Here is a 19,806-nt window from a genome sequence, read left to right on the forward strand (position 1 = left end):
ACTTTTTGGTTTATGGAATGAAAGTTGCTATTTTTTCATAGCTCTCCTTGTTTTCTGCAGTACTTTAGTTTTATTTTCATGTCTTCTTTTCAACACATTCTTGAAATTGTATTAAAAATGTTATAAACTGAACATTTAAAAAACATTTATATGTACATTTAAAAGACCATACAAGTAAACAGGAGCTGACCTGTTGGAATTTTTCTGCTTCCCGTTCTCTTATTTCCATGTCCGTTGCTCTTCGTCTGGCTCGCTCTTCTTCAATCTTTTTCTGTATTTCCTCTTCTGATAATTTGCCAATTTTCTCAAATTTACTTTTTAAGTTCTTAGCTTGAATGGAGCCAGTCCTTTTTAATTTTATCAGCTCTTCATACTCATTGCTTATAATTTCATTGCTTTCATTCACCTCCTCCTCCTAATAAGAGATAGTAAAGAGGAATATTGTATATTATATTATCATATATATTCCTCTTCAGGGCAAGAATTGTATATAACTAAACCATAAAAAAAAAAATACACTCATGACCTGAATTATGCACTTGTAAATCATGTGTCATTGCATTATTATCAGTAAGTGCTGGTAAACTGAACGTCCACACAAGCCCATAACACTAGGGGTTTTTTTTACCTGTAAAATATATATAAAATCTGTATGCTAACAATAATACTAGGGGATGGAAAAGCTATCTTACAGAAAAAGGCTAAACAGATTAGGGCTCTTTAGATTGAAGATGAGACAACTGAGAGGGGATATTACTGAAATTTAGAAAATCATAAGTGGGGTAGAATGGGTACATAGGAAGCAGTTATTTATCCTTTCCAACAACGCTAGGAATAGGAACAGTATGAAACTAGATATAAAACAAATCATAGGAAGTATTTTATGTACTCGGTGCACCATAAAGCTACAGCAGCTATTGCCAGAGGTGTGGTCACCTTAGTACCCTCACATGGAAATTCCACACTAATGAGGACATCAAGTATGTTCTCCCAAAGCGCAGAGGTATGCTGGATGAACACACATTATTTTAATGCTAGAAACTTTACGCCTGGTCAGAGGTAAAATAAAGTTTTCAGTGTTGCAATCTGGCGATGAGCAGGAAAATAAAAAAAATTAAAAAAAAAGATTTTCTTGAGGCCAGCCAGCGAGCTGGATAAGTATGGACTTATCCAGGTAAGTGGAGGCTGCTAACCTTGGCCATTTACCCAGATCAATCCATACTTATTGGGCTAGGTGGTGGCGGCTGTCATCAGCCTGACTCTAGTGGCTCCCTCATTTCCCCTCTACTCTCGAGTTAAAATGTGTGTTCAGCCCTTGTTGAATGCATGTTTTAACTCATTAAATGCACATTTAGCTCTCAATGCATTAGCATAGCATTAGCTAACTACACTGAGAGTTAAAAAAAAATGTAACCTGCATGTTAAAACTGTGCACTGAAATTCAGCACACAGGTTCATAACACACAATGCCTCGACCTGATAATGGGGCTCAAAAGCGGGTTGGCTAAGTTTGAGGAAAAGTCCATAGATAGGTACTAGCTAGGTAGATCTTAGAAAGCCAGTGCTTATCCCTAGGAGAGAGTAGAATGAAGTAGCTCTACTGTGTGGGATCTGTTGGTACTTGTGACCCAAACTGGTCACTGTCAAAGGATGCTGGACGTAATGGACCTTGGTCTGACCCAGCAGGGCACTTCTTATTTTCTTATGCTAATACCTCTAAGCATGAATTTCCAGTGTTATATATTCATAAGCAAAAATAGATTACTTGCAAAATTTTATCCTGAGAAATACTTTAAATCTATCAAAATATATTTACAAAGTATATAAAAAAAATTACCATTATCGTTACTTATTGCCCTATTCAGAATACTTTATGATACATGTCTTCAACAACTGGAGAGAAGAAACATAAGGGTCCCAGCCAGCAAAGTTAGCTTTGGTGCTTCAGTGCATGTGAGGGAGACCCCACTGTAGAGGGATGAGCTGGAAGGCCCCTTGCCACAGTTCCTACTCCTCGGAATCCAGGTGAGTCCTAGTGCCTGACCTTGTCTGGTCCCATAAGACACCACCGAGGAATTGCCAGAGAGAACCCAGACTGCCTTGGCCTGGAGAATGTGGAGGAAGTGTTGCAATGACAAAATGGATTGTGCTGGTCTACCATCTGTTGATGGACTACAAAGTCTGCACTGGAAACCACAACCGGTCAGGCTTCATCTGTTACAACCAAAATCCAGGAGGATGTAACCAAATTGACCCCTGCCCCCAGGAAATTCAAAGTTACCTGCCACTACAGACGCAACCTTTGCACCGCCATCTGTAATGGAAGCTGCCCCCTTGCAAGATAGTGGTGATGAGTAGCCCACACGATTAAAATCTCACTAACTGCAGAAAGTGGCCAATGTCTTAGCCTGGCCATTGTGGAGATGCATGTGAGGGAGGGAATGATTACAGACGATGCAGCATACTGCCCTATAGAACTAGGACCAAGGAGGCTACCATGAAACCCAGTTGATAAAGACAAAGTGACAGCCCAGGGAGCCAGGAAAAAATATTTGGAAATCTAGAACCCCGGGAAGGATTGATCATTCCATCAGAGACAAGAAGCACCCAGCCAAAAACTCCCAAAACATGCACTACCCCGAGTGACACCACACAGTTCTCCTGGCACAAAGGACAAAAAGTGGAATAATAAGCTCTACCCTTCTTAAGAAGACAGGAACTAGAGACATTACCTGGAGAAAAACTTTGGAACATGGGTGAAGGCCCCCAAATTTCTAGGCTAAAAAAAAAACCCCTGGGTCCTTCTTGAAGGCACCAACCTCTCTGTGGACAAATATACTCTGTCCTTCTCCATTATTATTTATTTTATTTTATTCTTTTTGTATATAGCTTGAACAAGAAACAGCTCCACACAGCACCGAAAACACCGCCTGCAAGCGACAGAGTTTCTTGAGGGACACCAGCCTCATCCATCTTACGACAAGGAGAAAAAGGCAAACAAGCATCACAGATGTCACTCACTGGCCACGAAAAAGAGTCTGAGGTCACTTTAAACCAGTAGTGCCCATAAATGCCCACTAATCAGACTATCTGGCCCCAGTGGAGCCACATAATACACTATTGGGAGTCAAGCCCTCACAAAGAGACTGAATGCAACTCTAACTCCAGCCTCCAAGCCCAAAAGCAAAGGCAGGTTATAAACACCAGCAGCCTAAGAGGCTTCAAGTCACCCCAAAGTGCCATAGCTGACTTGGACTGGGAGGACCTGGTTCAGGGCAGATATTCTGAGCAAATTGCTACAAAATGGATGCACAACATGCACCGCAATAAAGCTGCATAGAAGAAGCCTGCCAGCAGGAATCTGGAGCATGACAGAAAAACAAAGTGTTATCATATAACCACAGAAAACCCCCATTGTTGGAAACACAGAAAAGGCTCCTCACCTGCACTGCCAACCAAGCTGCAGAGAGGAGCCCACCAGGCTGAACTGGAGCAGACAGGCCTAAATTAAGGCAGAGATAACATAGGCAATTGCCTAAGGCACCAAATATCCAGGCCAAAGAGAAGCCAGCTTCTGTTTGCTATAGTGCCATGTGTCAGCACATTACCAAAGGGACACCCATCGCCATGTGCGATGGGTGTCCCTTTGGTAATGTCTGGGAGCAGACCTGATAAAACAAAGGGCTACTGAATAGCCGCAAAAGAATAAACAAATAAGTCTGTCCCCCTCCCCCCAGTAGTGCCAGCAACATTACCTGGCCTCGCATGCAGACCTTTGTGGCACAAAAACCAGATAGAGAATCCCAATTGTAAGGCCCTGGCAATGAAATGTGACCTGAAGGGAGTCTCTGCCATGGAACTGGAGGACAGTGGAATTGCCTCTGAAACATCTGCTATGCATGGTTTTGATTTTTTTGGGTTTTTTTTCCCATTCTCCACTGTGGAGGAAGATGTGTGCCTGAAAACTCACTGTACAATTCACTAATAAATGAGTTCAAAGTAGTGCACTACAGGCCAGCATGAAACAAAAGGAATAACAGTATGTTGCACGTGAGAAACGGCTCATTCCCAAAAATGAGGAGGCATCACCATCTATGGACAATTAAAGGAAAAAAGAACTAATGGTCGCTGATAACCGAGGCGATGTTAGGAGCCTCCCAGCTCCCATAAACCTCATTCATCCATTCAAGGTCATGTCTGTATAAACCCTGGAACTCTGCAGAATGGGAAACCATCGTGGGCTCTCTTGCAACCAGTTATAAAAGGGCTAAACACCCAGGAGAGACTAAAAGAGGAAAGAAATCCCCATCAGGAACCCTGAGTAAGAATGCACAGCACTAGCAACTCCTCAAAGGCTTTTCAAAGGCTTGAAACAGGAAGGACCCACAAGAAAAACAAAAAATTGTATTGCCCTGACCCACTGACAACTTTGCCTGCTAACCTGCCGCCCAAATCCGGAGGAACCCGGAAGGGAGCCGGATGCCTTCTGAAGAAAGCAGGCCCTTGCTCTTCATTGGGCCATGAGGGAAACCATCGGTGGCCAAGGTGGGAAGAGAGCGCGGGAGGAAGGCAAGATAGTAACATGGTAATGATGGTAGAAAGGGACCAAATTGTCCATCCAGTCTGCCAGCAAGCTTCCTAAGGTAGTAACTGCCACTCTGTGCAGGTTACTCCATGTTTGTCTTAAGGGTAGTAATTGCTGCTCTGTGCAGTTATCCCCAAGCCTTATGATAACCCAAAAAAATTGCAGCTAGCAACATTTTTTATTGGGTGATGAGCTTTTTTGAAAATTCAGATAGTGCTGCTTGATGTGCTTTACTTATGGACTTGGCTGTAGAAGCAGTCCTGTGCTTTTTTCCTTATGTTTGAGTATCAGTACCCCAGACCGTGGAAGTCAGGACCCTCTTAACATAACATAGAAACAACAGCAGAAAAAGACCAATCGGCCCATTTAGTCTGCCCAGCAAGCTTCCACACTTATTTTCCCATGCTTATCTGTTTCACCAACCACCAAACAGTTGGTAACTGTTTGATTCAAATTTCCTGCCATCCCCTGTCATTGATGCAGAGAGTAATGTTGGAGTTGCATCAAAGGTGAGCATAAAGCTTATGGTTAAGGGTTATAACCGCCACATCAAGCAAGTTACCCTGATGCTTGTTTACTCATATTGCACAGATCGATGCCTTGTTGGATGATGTCGGAATGTAAATCCTGTCTTCCTCACTTCCCTCTACCGTTGAAGCAGATAGCAACGCTGTATATGCTTTCAAAGTGATGTATCAGGCTTAATTGGTTTAGGGTATTAACCGCCATAATAAGCAGCTACCCCCACAATTATTTGTTTACCCAGATTGTGAAGTTCAGTCCTTGTTGGTTGTTATCTGAATGTAAATCCTGTTTTCCACTTTTCCCCCTGCTATAGAAGCAGAGAGCAGCACTGTATATGTATTCAAAGTGATGTATCAGGCTTAATTGGTTTAGGGTAGTAACTGCCGTAATAAGCAAGCTATCCCCACGCTTATTTGTTTACCCAGATTATGAAGTTCAGTCCTTGTTGGTTGTTATCTGAATGCAAATCCTCTTTTCCACATTTCCCTTTGCCGTTGAAGCAGAGAGCAATGTTCGGGTTGCATTAAACGTGCAAGGGATTTTTTGAGTAAGGGTAATAATCACCAGGCAGTAGTCAACATTCCAGCAAGCCACCCCCATGGCTCTACTCTTCATTCCCATCCTCTAGCCTTTATGGATCCACAGTGTTTATCCCATGCCGCTTTGAAATCTTTCACAGTTTTAGTCTTCACCACTTCCTCCGGAAGGGCATTCCAGGCATCCACCACACTCTCCATGAAGAAATACTTCCTGACATTGGTTCTGAGTCTTCCTCCCTGGAGCTTCAAATCATGACCCCTAGTTCTTCTGATTTTTTTTTCCATTGTAAAAGGTTTGCTGTTGACCATGAATCATTAAAACCTTTCAAGTATCTGAAAGTCTGTATCATATCACCTTTGCTCCTCCTCTCCTCCAGGGCATACATATTTAGGTTCTTTAATCTCTCCTCATAAGTCATTTTATGAAGATCATCCACCTTTTTGGTCGCCCTTCTCTGGACTGCCTCCATCCTGTCTCTGTCCCTTTGGAGATTCGGTCTCCAGAACTGAATGAAATACTCCAGGTGGGGCCTCACCAAGGCCCTGTACAAGAGGTTCATCTGATCCAATTCCCCTTTTCCCCTGCCATCGACGTGGGGAGCAATATTGCAGTTCCATTAAAAGCATCAAAGCGTATTGGTTAAGGATAGTAATCTCTATAGCTTCTGCTTCGTCTCCTTCTGCGTTACCCACCTATTCTTCTCCTTGCCTGTCTGCCCTGCCTATCCGTCCCTCCTCTCCACTTGGACGGATATCTGGTTTGACCTTGACATGTTCTCTGATATGCTTGATTGCTGCTTGCCTCTGACCACTGACTGAACCTGGATACTCCTGACTGCTGTCTGCCTTTGACCATCGCCTGGACCTTTGACTCATCTGACCCCTGTCTGCCTACGACCCTAGCTATCGAACCAGAGACCCCACCTAAGATCTGCTTGCCCTGGAACCCAAAGGCTCAACCCGAGTGGAACAAGGGCTGGTATAGGCAAAGCTCTTGCTGGGTCTCTGCTCCACCCAGGTCCGCCTGCCAACAATGGGATCCTGCAGGATTCCTTCCTGCAAGTTTTGCCAATCCTGTCTTGGCCGAAGGGTCCACAGATGCAACAGACTGTTGAGGCCATGGACTCGGCTGCCTTAACTGCACTATGGGCTAACCCTGGCCTAACTTCAGGAACAACAGGTTGTCCTGGAACTCTTGGCCACAGCTATAGATCACCTTGCCATGCAACTGGCCACCTTGTCTGCATCTACTACAATGTCTCCACCTGCAGCAGTGCCGCTAACTCCTCCAGCGTCCAGTTGGCCTGTTCCACAACTGCTGGCAAACCCCGGTATGCTGGGGACCACAAACAGTGTTGGGGGTTCTTGAACCAGTGCAAAATGCACTTCCAGTTACAGGCCTCGCTATTCTCTAATGATCAGACTAAAACCACATCTATCCTCTCCCTGCTTGTTGGAACAGCACTTGAGTGGGCGTCTCCCCTCTAGAAGGTAGGGGACCTCCTCTTGCTTGGAGGGGGTCCCATTGCAAGAACATTTCGCACCGTTTTTGAGGAGCCGGTTGAGCAAATTTAATGGCCTCCGATCTGCTTCAGCTTTGCCAGGGCTCCCGAACCTTAGCAGAGTATGCCAGGAATTTAGGACCTTGGTCTCAGAGTTAAATTAGCAGGGGAACAGCTTCGTTGCATCTTTTTGGAAGGCCTTTCCAGTAAGATTATAGATGAGCTCGCTGCCCGGGAACTCCCCAAATCATTAGAAGCCCTCACTGACCTTACAGGCAAAATCGATCAAAGCCTGCAGGAGAAAACCAGAGAGGAACGAGGGCTGGTATAGGCAAAGGCCCTGACTGGTCTCTGTTTTGCCCGGATCCACCTGGCAATGGTAAGAACCTGCAAGACTCCACGGACACAACACTATGGATAATGTGTAAGCAGTAAAACAACTCTTGGTAGATCAGCAGGGTTTTAAAGTTTGGGGTTACCAGGGTGGGGGGGGGGGAGGGAGACTTAAACTAGGGGGGGTTTGGAAGTCCTATCCCATAACTCGGTGAACTGGGAACAAACTGGGAAAACTGGCAATGGCTTTGGTATATGTGGCTTTTAAAATTCCCCCACTTACTTGGTAGAAGTGGAATTTGCACACACAGATGCACATCCACTTAAAATTGCTCGCACATCTGTGTGCAATTAGGCTATTTTATAACATGTGCATATATACACATGTACCCCCCAATCCAATTAAGCCTGATACTTCACTTTCAATTCATATCCAGCGTAGATCTCTGCTTCAATGGCAGGGGGGAATGAAGATAAGAGGATTTACATTCAGACAACAACCAACAAGGACTGAATTGCACAGTCTGGGTGAACAAATAAGCATGGGAGTAGCTTGCTTGTTGCGGCAGTTACTACCCCAAACCAATTAAGCCTGTCACTTCACTTGGAAAGCATATCCAGTGCAGCTCACTGCTTCAGTGGCAGGCATAATGAAGAAAGGAGGATTTATATTCAGACAACAACCAACAAGGACTGAATTGCATGGTCTAGGTAAAGAAATAAGCATGGGAGTAGCTTGCTTATTGCGGCGGTTACTACCCCTAACAAATTAAGCCTGATACTTCACTTTGAATGCATATCCAGCACAGCTCACTGTTTCAATGGCAGGGGGAATGAAGAAATAGATGTTGTCTGGATGTAAATCCTAACAAGTCATTAATCTGAGCAGTATGAGTATACAAACATCGGGGAAACTTGCTCGATACAACAGTTACTACCCTCAAACATTAAGCCTTATACTTCACTTTGATGCAGCTCAAACATTCAGCCTTATACTTCACTTTGATGCAGCTTCAACACTGCTCTCTGCATCAATGGCGGGGGTGGAAGGAAATTAGAATAAAAAAAAGTTACCAATAAGGGCCCTGAACTCAGCGGTCGGAGTAACAGATAAGTATGAGAAAATAAGTGTGAAAGCTTGCTGGGCAGACTGGATGGGGCCTATTGGTCTTCTTCTGCCGTCATTTCTATGTTTCTATATGTAATAAAATTACCATGTCCCTGGGCGCGAGCTGATGAATGTGTGCACATGTGCCTGCATGCCAGTTTAAAAGTTACCATCTAAATGTTTCTGCAACTTTTTTCTTTCACTTCCATGAACAGCTTACGTAATTCTCTCCTCTTTCTGATATCCAAGAGTAAAATGACTCTAGAAAATGGTAACTTCTCTCAAAATCCAGCTTTCCTTTCAGTTTTAAAAAAAATCTGAGGAAGTCACACTGTGATACACTGGTTGAAAAAGTGATTCAACTTGATTGGTCATGTCCGCGTCCGGCAGTAAGGAAAACCAACGCCGGGTCTATCAGCATTTGTTTTTTTGTGATGGTTGTCCGCCGGTCAGGAAAATCGACGTCAATAAACTCGGCGTAGGTTTTCGTGACTCGGCCGTCCGGTTTTCCTTGCCAGCACACGGCCAAGTCACACAACCCCCTAATTTAAATATTGCATGGCCCCCCGCTTGGGGGTGCATTAATAAAGAAAGCATTGATTGTTAAGCGCCCGCTTTCTATGCTAATTTATTGCATCGTCCCCTATGTGTTTCATGCAGGTAAGCACATGGGTATTTTTACCCAATGCAGAAGTGCAAGTACTGTGTCTTTCCACCCCCTGGGGGAGGGAGAGAGGTGAACTAACTAAGGGCTTAAATGCCTTCTCTATCCATCCTTTGTATGAGCTCTTACAGTGGTAACTGAAATAAAATGCATTCAGATTTTTAGGATATCCATCCATACCTCGCCCATTTCTTGTCTAAGTTGTTCAAATTCCTGCTTTTCCAGTTCCAGTTTTTGTTTACGTTCTTCCTCCGTACGTCTCTTCTCCACTTCCATTTTGTGTCTAAGCAGTTCTTCAAAATTAATTTCCAGTTTACCCGGCGTGAGAGGTTCTTGAGAAACTGCTTTATGCAATTCTTGAGATTCATCGTCCAGCACCTGTTATTAAACAAAAATGAATCAAAATATGGATTCCAAAGCTGAAATGTACTTTTAACTTATTGAAACCATAGAAAGCCACCATCTCTGTAATTGTCCAGATGCAGAGTTGTTTCAAACTATTCTGCACCATCTTGAATTTTACAAAAGTGAAGCAGAATATTCAAAACAACATTCTCACCTAGGATATGAGGCCAATTTTTAAAGCTGCTCAATGCTTTACTTCATTGTTCACATATTAGGCATCTAAATTTAAGAGTATTTTCAGATTAATTTTGGCACCTAACTTTCCAGCTGAAAATTCACTAAAGCATTTAAATGTAGGCCTGCAGTTCATTTGCTCAGAATTAGGTACCTAAGTTAAGTGCTTAGTGCTGAAAACCAGTGCTATGTGCCTAATCTCTCTCTTTTTTTTTTTTTTTTATCCTGCCCTAACTCTGCTTCTGTAACTGCACAAGTTTAAGCACCTACATTTAGGAGCTCAACCCTAGTCAGTTTTCAAAGGGGCAAATTGGGGTGCCTAATTCCAAAAGGTAGGAGGTCCATATTCAGTGAGCTGGTAAGTGGGCAAGATATCTGGCTAAAGTTAGCCAGGTAATTTGTCCCAGATAGTCAGCGAGATAAACATCCCACTGAATATACTCGCCAGAAGTTATCCAATTAATGGGTGGTGGGCATTGGGAGTGTGGGTGGATGAGGAGGTTTTGAGGGGTTGGCAGCCCAATTTTTCTATTTTAACAGAACTAGGGGAAGGGAGGGGGGGCCCAACCTGTGGACCCTGGAACATTTTTTCCTAATTTAGGAGGGGTTTGGAGGGTGGTAGGTGCACAGCCCAGCCCGTCCATATATGAAAACTGGGGTGGGGTGGGGAAGGAAATCAGCCCACAGGCCCTTTACATCTTTATTTTTCTCTACAGTGCCACTTAACCAGATATCGTTAAAGATATCCAGTTAAGTAGTGAGTTATCCGGCCAGATAACTTAGGCGTGCCCCGGAACACCTCTTTTTATCTAGCTAGATCAGGGCTTACCAAACCATGGGTCAGGAATCTAGTGGGGGTCATAAAACCTTAAGCTAGGGTCACCTGTTCCTGAAATGGCAACACTCTTCATGTGCCAGCAGCAGCAGCATATCCAGAAACTCAAGTGAGTGTAACAGGAAGCCCTGTAGGACGAGGGGTCAGGGCCACTGCAGGGGACTGTGAGCTTGCACTGACTCACTGACTTTCATTACTAATGATTCTGTCTCTTGGGACCGGCCATGAGGGGAGGGAGAGCCGAGTGTGCATGGAGATTGCCCCTGCTCCTCTCTCCTCACCCACCACTGGAAAACGTTGCCCCTGTCATTAATCTCTCCTCTGTTCCCACCAGTTGCCATCCACCTTTGTTCCAGGGCCCAAAGGATAATGTTGCCACTGACCCTGGCTGTTTGAAGGGAAGGATCAGATGCAGGAAGGGTCTGAGGGTTGGATCAGCTGGAAAGGGACTGGCTGTTTAGGGTGAGAGAGTTGGGAATGACAGAAGATTGACTGGGGGATGTAAAAGAGTTACTGGTAGATGTGAGAGAAGAGTTGGAGATGAGACATGAGAGAGGATGGGGGGGATGAGATTTAAGAGGGGATGAGGAATGGGGTGAGATGAAGAGGATGACAGAGAATCAATTGGGGACTATAAAATGGGCCTGAGGGTAAGAGAGGGTCAGTCGGGGGATGTGAAAAAGGCTGAAAAGGGTGAGAGAAGCTGGGAGATATAAGAAGGGATCAGCTAGAGCAGTGCTTCTCAACCCACACCTTGGAGCACACCTAGCCAATCAGCTTTTCAGGATATCCACAATGAATATGCATGAGAGAGATCTGCATGCACTGCAGATGTTGAGAAAATGGGTCCACTGTAGAAAATTAGGCCCTCTGGGGGGGTGGAAGTTGAAAGGATTAACTGGAGGAGGGTGGAGGTTGAGAGAGGGGGATCAGCTGGAGTGCAGGGAGGGTGAGAGTGAAGTGATTGTTTGAAAGGGACCAAACCCTGCTAATTTGTTTTAGTCCTCTTGTGGGGGTTAAGTGGCTCAATATCCAAAAACTTGTGAGTTATCAGTCTAAATGGTTTTGAATATTGACCTCTGAAAACTGACCCCCATGCATCTGTTTACTTAGCACCGTATGTTTTCATGCATGATATTGCTGTCAACACATCCTAGCAAAAATGTGAAAAAAAAACTGAACTGAAGGTTTTCAGCTGTACTGAACTCTTTAATTTTCTTTTTCTTAATACACAGAAAAAAATAACTGCTACCAAGATACTAACTCTATTCAGTACCCAAACTATTCAACAGATAAATACATTTGTATATCAGACACAAAATACTTGCAGAACAGTGATGGGGCAATTGTTGGTTTGCCCATGGAGATTGCACACCTGAGGGTATACCTGCAGGCTCACTTTCAAAGGAAAGCTCCGTGCAGAGTTTCGCTTTGAAAATGTCTTGCCTAATGGGGAGAGAGGGGTGCATTGGTACCCACAGAGCTTGCAAGTGCACATTCCCCAGTGAAAAGTATGCACAGAGCATTAAAATAATAAAGTAAACTCCCATACTTTGTTTGGTTGACCCCACTCAATTCCTCACACCAACAAAGGGAGAAGGAGGAGGACAAGAGGGTTGTGTGAAAGGGGGCAATTTTTGGAAGATGTGTTTCCATAGATAAATGCTTGTTCACCCAGGAGAAGGTCTCCTGAAAATTGCCCCCTGAACGTACCCTCGCATTCTGCTGTAGAATTTTACTAGGCAGAGCTGTCAACTTTTTTTTCTCAAAGCAGACATTTCTTCAGGAATACAATTACTGGTTAGAGTTAAAACTGGTTTGTACAAGTCTTCTCTGCTCCAATAAATATTTCATTTTGAATTGGATGTGTCAGGATGCACCCTTTTTGTTTTCAAATATGAGCATTTTGTCCCTGAAATATTAATATGTTTTACTGATACTTGGGACATTTTTGACTCCCACTGCATCCCAAAAGTATTGTTACTTCTAACTGAGCATTAATTGTTTTGGGATTTCTTTGTTTTTTGGTGAGCTACTAATTCTTTCTTATTGGCAAGTGAAAACATAAATTAGAGTCCACATAATGTTATAGGACCAGATGCACCAGCTGTAAATATGAGTACATTAATAACTATTCTTTCCTTCTGCCAGCTTAAGCCATTAGTTTAATTTGCGATCCTAGGAGTGCACCAATAAATGTTATAAAAACCAGTTCCCTCTAGCACAATAAATTGTTTTCACATGTTAGATGCATGCAAGTAAGAAATGGCAAACATGCTGGCATTTCAGAGCATGAATCAGGATCTGTGCATATTTTTATTTCTTAAAGCTTAAGCAGTGTATGGTAAGATTTTGCTGCAAACTTAGAAGCCAATGCACTAAAGTACAATTAGCACTTTTCGAGTAGGCACATACTAATGACATGCAAATGAGCCAAGATGGCAAAGTAGGAAAACACTTAAACTAAAGATTTTATCGCAAAAAACTTAACTGCACCTGCCAAGGTGCAGTTAATTTTCTCACAAAACTGCTTTTGCAAAAGGGTGGTGTGCATTTTATCACTGCAAGGTGAATATTCACAATCCATTTAGACAGATAACTCCCAAGTTATGGAAAGTTTGGGGATATTCACCCCTTATCTAACTAGATTCTAAGTCATTATCCGGCTAAAATCCATCCGGATAAAAATCCGGCTAGCTTAACCGATTTTAAACTATAATCGGCTAAGGTATCTGGCCTTGTGTGGCTGGATGACTTGCTGCTTATCTGGATACATTCATAAGATATCTGGGTAAGCAGCTCTGTTTTTAAAATAAAAAAAAATAAATATGTAAAAGGATCCCATTCCTTACCCCAGAAAATTTCTTATGGCCCTCTTGGGCCGTGCATCCCTCATACCCTCCCCCCCCCCCCCTCCAGGCCTCCATAAATGTGAAACTAATGCCCCAGGGTTCGCAATTTGGCCCTTTCCCTTCTCTCCCTCTCCCCCCTGGCTGCCTACCCTCCACTCCGGACGTCCCACCTGCATGCAATCCCTAGGTGAGGCAATGCTCCCCCCCCAATATCTTAGAATCCTCCCGGGAGTGAGGTGCACATTTTCTCACTTCCAGCACTACTCTGTCAGAGGTTGCATTGGAAGCGTAAGCTTCACCTTTAGGGGGAGGACTATATGAAATTTTGTGGATCATATGAAATTTTGTGAGGGAAGGAGGGGATCAGGCCACAGGCCCTCCTACATCCATATTTTTTTTATTTAAAAAACAGATATCTGGATAAATAGCAAGTTATCTTGCCACACAAGACCGGATAATTTAAAACCCTAAACGGTTAAATACAAACATAACTGGTTAAGATTTTAAATTCTCTGGCTACTTTAGCTGCAAAATTTGTCAACTTACCAGCTTCGTGAATATTACTCCCTGTGCTAATAGGTAATGAGATATTTTGCATCTCATTACCTCAGCATGGTTTTTGCACCTAAGCTCGCAAAAGCAACAGTACACGCATTAACAACATTGCTAGTGCATGAACCCTTAGTTCACATGAATACTTGCATTTGCGAGCTTAAGCACACCAGTACCCATGAATGTTTTGCAGGGCCTTGGTGAATTTCTGCTAGAGTTGGTCTGGGGAACAGTCTAGCAGATATTTTGTAGGTCTGATCCAAGGTAACATTTCTTTTCCTGGTAGGGCAATGCAAAATAATATTTTGGTGAATTAGGAAACGCCTGGTAGCACTATGGGGGGGGGGGGGAGGGGGGCAAATGAAATGCCACTGTCAGAGAAGTCGATGGAAACAGTCATAATGTAAAGATTTTGAATTTTAGGGCTATAGCAAAAATAAAAAATGAAGTTCTCATTTAGTTCAGTGAAGATATATATTTTTAATGTAGGGTGTTAGCCAGGTTAGTCCAGAAATAAAGGTCAAGAAACACATGGAAAAATAAGGTAATAACCTTTTTATTGGACTAAATAAAACTTTGAGGGCTATTTTCAATGGACTTTTTACGAGTAAAAAGCATTTTTCCCTATAAGTCACCTGTGTGAAAGCTGCCCAGGCTGTGTGCAGGTAAAAGTGTGTGCATAGCTCCATACTGTTACCCGCTGTGTAGCTGAGAGGTTCCTGGGGTGAGGGGAGAGAAACAACACCCCTAGTTTGGGATTTTCCAAAACTGTGTATAGAAAAAGCAGGTGCAGATCTCCGCAGTTTTCCAAATAAAAGGTGTGTGTGTGCTTTCTCTTTGAGAACTCTGCAGCAGGGCAGGGCGGTTTTTCTTGACTAGCTTTTGGGAGTTATAACACTCTCTTCCTCCCGAAAGCTAATCAAGAAACATATGAAATGAATCCAGTAAAAAGGCTTTGCCTTGCATTTTCTTCTGTTTGTTTTAATAATGTATGGTGATGAGGGGATGCAATGCAAACGTTTCTAACTGGTAATCTGAACTTTTCCTCAACATGTCCTTTTTGTCTTTCTGAAAAATCAATAACAAGATTCTGACAGCAATGCAAAATTGTTGATTCTATGATGCAGAATATCAGCCCTGCAGTCTCTGCCATTGTTTAGCCGTGGTTCTTCCAATCCAGTCATTTCTGAGAAAACTGACTATGAGATTCTAATTGACAGTAAATTTTGCTGACAAGGTATATGCAAAGCCTAAATTAAAAAAAATAACACAAAAGCATGGGTTAACTAAAGATGAAAAATCAAATTTTTATTTGTTAGTCAAATATGCCTTACTTCATCAGCTTCAAAACTCTCCATCTCTGAACTCTCCACATCCTGTTCAATGCTATCCTGGTCTGGATTCTTAAAAATAATTAGGACACGGGGAGATAACTTAATAACACAACATCATGTGAACATCATGCTAACAAAATGGATCATATAATTAGATGATGTTGAGTTGTATATAGTGGGTTCCAATTTATATTGACATCTTCTACAGCAATGGCATCGGTTCTGCAAAATTCCTGAGCCATATAAATGGGCAACTGGAGATATAGCAGTCTTGCAGGAAAAAATCTGTTTGGACTGGTATTTGAATCCTATCCAATAGATATTTGTTTTTCTATATACAGTATGTTTTTGCATACCTCCTTATTTTGTAGAATCGAGGTCAATATGACTAAAAAGACTAAAGCAGGATCATTTGTATGATCTTTATTCCCCAGAAACCTGAAAAATTGGTTGCAACTTTAGCACTCAAACTCATAACAGCCAAAATGCCATTCAAGCCAAAAATGCAAAATATAAAAGCAGCACTATTTACAGCATAGATGCACTAAGTTCACAGAAGTTGTATCAAATATGTAAAAATATTGGTACTAAAACTAGTATCATAATTCTTGTTTGAAAAAGATCAAGTAATTAAGAAAAACTACTTAATGTTTAGATGGTCTAATATTGCATTAACTCTTTGAAAACTGGCCTTAAATCTTTGTTGGAATTTATTTTTCATATGAAGTGGGGATTCTTCATCTCCTTGCCTAGCCACTGTTTTTCTCTCTAATTGTATGTGTCATTTTTTAATTGTCAAAAATATGTTTATGGGATAGCCTGGTGGCTCAGTGGCATTGCTGTACACAGCAGCCATGTCAGATGTCCCCAGTTCAATCCTCAAATTAGGCCTCATGTACTCTGGGTCAGATGGGCTGCAGATTGCTGTAAAGGCAGAATTCACAGCCAATAGGGGGCAGGAATCATGATCATCATGAAGGATGACACCTGGCAGCTGTATTTACAACCCATGAATCACAGCTCCTGGGCTTAGTTTTGATGCTGCAATGACCACATGAGGAATCACGGGAGGGTGGCTGTATTAAAATGGGAGGAAAACTTCCCAGGTAGTTGTGAAGGAAGGCTCATGGCACCAGAAAATCCCAACACTGGTTACAACTGAGCTTAAAGGAAAAAGGAGGAATTTATCAGGCCTTCCCCCATAGTCTAAACGCATCACCTCTATGATGTAGGATGTGCTGGTAAGGTTTAGGGCAAGCTACACAGATATCATTTTACTTCAACACATTTTCCATATCTGTCAAGAACAATTTTGAGCCAAATGCCTAATCAGAGATATTTAGTTAAATTAATATATTTCAGTTTTAAGTTTATGATCTATTTAGTTACGTGTTCAGTAGCTTTTTTTTCCCCATCGTTTCACTTTAAAAGTAAACTTTGAGCAATTCCTACTATCGCAAATTAATTTACTCCTTTTCTGCTGCAAAGCATAACATATCCTCCATTCTTAATTGATACACATAGAAAATGGTACTGTAAGAATTTACCACTGACATAAAATATCAGTCAGTTTTCTATTCAGATGATTGTTTTTCATTCTTTTGTTCCAATGGAGAAAATATTTGCTAGCACTGTTTGCTGCTTTTTTTTTTTTTTAAACATTTAGCAAATATTTAAGGTAAGAATAAACTTACAAAAGTGTAACGAGATATAATGGATTGCAATATCTATACTTTTTTGCTTTATGCAATGAAGAATAAAACAAATGTACTCACCAAAGCTGAGCAAAACACACAATGCATTGTAGGTTTTAATGTGAAAAAAGTCCTACCATGCTTTTCCTAGCCTCAGCAAATTGCCTTCTCTCTTCTTCTAAACGTAGTTTAGCTTCTTCTTCAGCTTTTCTCCGTTCTGTTTCATAGCGTAGCTTTTCCAGTTCCTCAAAACTTAATTTTAATTTTCCAGGTTGGTTGATTTCTTTTGAAATTGCAAACAAACTCTCATCTTCATCTTCCAAAACCTTTCATAAAGGAAAACAAAAGTATCTTTTGTTACATCAGTAGCATGGAGCACTTAGGACTTGACTTCATGACTGTTACAAACAGGGATTTTGCATGTTGTCTCCCCTGGATAGTAAAAGACGAAGATTCTAGCTGTTATTTTGTGAACATCTTTCATGGCTAAGCTCCTCTACCAAGAATGATCTTCAACCCAACCCATTCTCAGAAAATAATTCAGAGAAGCATTACAAAATCAAAGTGATAGGATTCCTAAATTAAGTACTGCGTCTGTTGTTTAAATTTATTTATTTATTAAAGGCTTTTATATACCGACTTTCTTGATACAAATCAAATCAACTCGGTTTACAATTTATTTCAAATTTTTATTTATTTCAAATTTTTATATACCGGCATTCGAGACAGCAGTCACATCATGCTGGTTCACATAAAACAGGGGTGCATAGTAAACATAACTATAACAAAGGTGCTGAAAAGGCAGTTACATATAACAGGGTGATAAGAACTTGGGTGAGAAGGAAGAGAAAGGATAGGTTATTAATTTAAATATGTAAAACAATAGAATGGATAACCAAGGTGTAGTTGGAGATTAGTTGACTATGTTGGCGTCCGGGAAGGCTTGTAAGAATGTCCAGGTCTTTAGTCTTTTTTTGAAGGTTGAGATGCAAGGTTCTGTTCTGAGATTTGAGGGGATGGAGTTCCATAACGGTGGGATGGCTGTAGAGAAAGCCCGGTCTCTTAGTGTGCAGTGTCTGGTAGATTTGGACGGTGGTACCTGTAGCGATCCCTTGTATGCATCTCTAGTCGGTCTTGATGAATTGTGTAGTCGGAGGGGGATCTGTAGGTCGATGGGAGCCAGTTGGTGGGTGATTTTGTATGTGGTGAGAATGGCCTTGTATATTATTCTAAAGTGTATGGGTAGCCAATGGAGGCTCTTTAGTATGGGGGTTATGTGGTCCCTTCTCCTGGTATTTGTCAGAATTCGTGCAGCTGCATTTTGCACCATCTGGAGCGGTTTAGTGTATGAGGCGGGAAGGCCGAGTAGGATGGTGTTACAATAGTCTAATTTTGAAAAAATAATTGCTTGTAGAATGGTTCTAAAATCTTGGGCATGGAAAAGAGGTCTAATTCTTTTCAGCACTTGTAGTTTGTAGAAACAATGAACTAAACAAAAAATATAATTAACCAATCAACAAGAGGTACGGAGCATACAGTTACATTATAACAAGGATGCCTTAACTTGGAATAAGAAATAAAGAAGGGGTGAACGGAAAGTAAATAAATAAAATAAATACTATATACAGAAGAGGGGGCAAGGAGCCAACCTCTTTAATAGATACTATGCATGAGAAAATTGAAAATTTGTTTACATAGGTGGGTGGTATGAACCTATGAATATGAACTTCAGGAGTATGTTCAAAAGTGACATCCAGTTCATTTCAAGAAACATAAACATTTCTATATTGAATATAAAGATTGCACTACTGCACATTATGGACCTGATTTTAAAAAGCATTTACATGCGTAAAACTGGGTTTTATTTGATTAAATGCACTTTACTTGAGTAAGTGGACTTTTGAAAATTGCTATAATATATACCAATGAATTCTCCAGCTTCTCAGAATTCAGAATTTAAAATCCTTCTGAAACTTGAATAAAATTATTGTGGGACCAAAGAAAAATTATTGTGGAACTAAAGAATCCAACATAGAGGGGCAGATTTTAAAAAAGTATGCGCACGCGTACTTTTGTTCGCGCAACCGGCGCAAACAAAAGTACATCGGATTTTAAAAGATACGCGCGTAGCCACGCATATCTTTTAAAATCCGGGGTCGGCACGCGCAAGGCTGCGCAAAATCGGCAGCTTGCGCACGCCGAGCCACACAGCCTGCCTCCGTTCCTTCTGAAGCAGCTCCAAAATCGGAGCGGCCTCAGAGGGAACTTTCTTTCCGGTGCCCCCCACCTTCCCTTTCCTTCCCCTAACTAACCCGCCCCCCCGGCCCTAAGTGTAACTTGCGCATGCTGGCGCGCCATGTTCCGGTCCAGGGGCTGCTCCGGAGGCCGCGTCCACACCCCCGGAACACCCCTGGGCTGGAACCACGCCCATGGCCCCGCCCCCGAAACGCCCCCGATGATGTGCTGGCCGCGACACGCCCCCCCCCCCCCCCAGGAAAGCCCCGGGACTTACGCGCGTCCCGGGGCTTGCGCGCACCACCGAGCCTAACAACATAGGCTCGGCGCGCACAGGGGGTGGAAGGGGCAGCTTTTCGGGGGTTACGCGCGTATCCCTTTGAAAATCTGCCCCAGAGTGTTGTGGTAATGGACCCTTGAGCCAGCTAGAAGATGATGAAAGGACGCTGAGGGGAGACCCTCAGCGGAT

General features: G+C 42.4%; 1 protein-coding gene across 12 annotated transcripts in view; it reads right to left on the reverse strand.

Moving 5' to 3' along the window:
* The window catches only part of NEXN (nexilin F-actin binding protein), a 90,640-nt gene that overhangs the window by 14,151 nt on the left and 56,683 nt on the right, over positions 1–19,806 (reverse strand). For 9 of the 12 annotated variants that reach the window (XM_029617451.1, XM_029617454.1, XM_029617448.1 and 6 more), the window contains 4 exons: positions 17,240–17,428; positions 15,409–15,477; positions 9,437–9,634; positions 191–415 (listed from right to left, as the gene is read on the reverse strand). In XM_029617451.1, the coding sequence (XP_029473311.1) occupies positions 191–415; positions 9,437–9,634; positions 15,409–15,477; positions 17,240–17,428 (681 nt within the window). The remainder of the gene's footprint in view (positions 1–190; positions 416–9,436; positions 9,635–15,408; positions 15,478–17,239; positions 17,429–19,806) is intronic. The other 3 variants (XM_029617455.1, XM_029617449.1, XM_029617450.1) reach the window with 1 other exon arrangement.

The sequence above is a fragment of the Rhinatrema bivittatum genome, chromosome 10, assembly GCF_901001135.1.
Source record: "Rhinatrema bivittatum chromosome 10, aRhiBiv1.1, whole genome shotgun sequence".
Lineage (NCBI taxonomy): Eukaryota > Metazoa > Chordata > Amphibia > Gymnophiona > Rhinatrematidae > Rhinatrema > Rhinatrema bivittatum.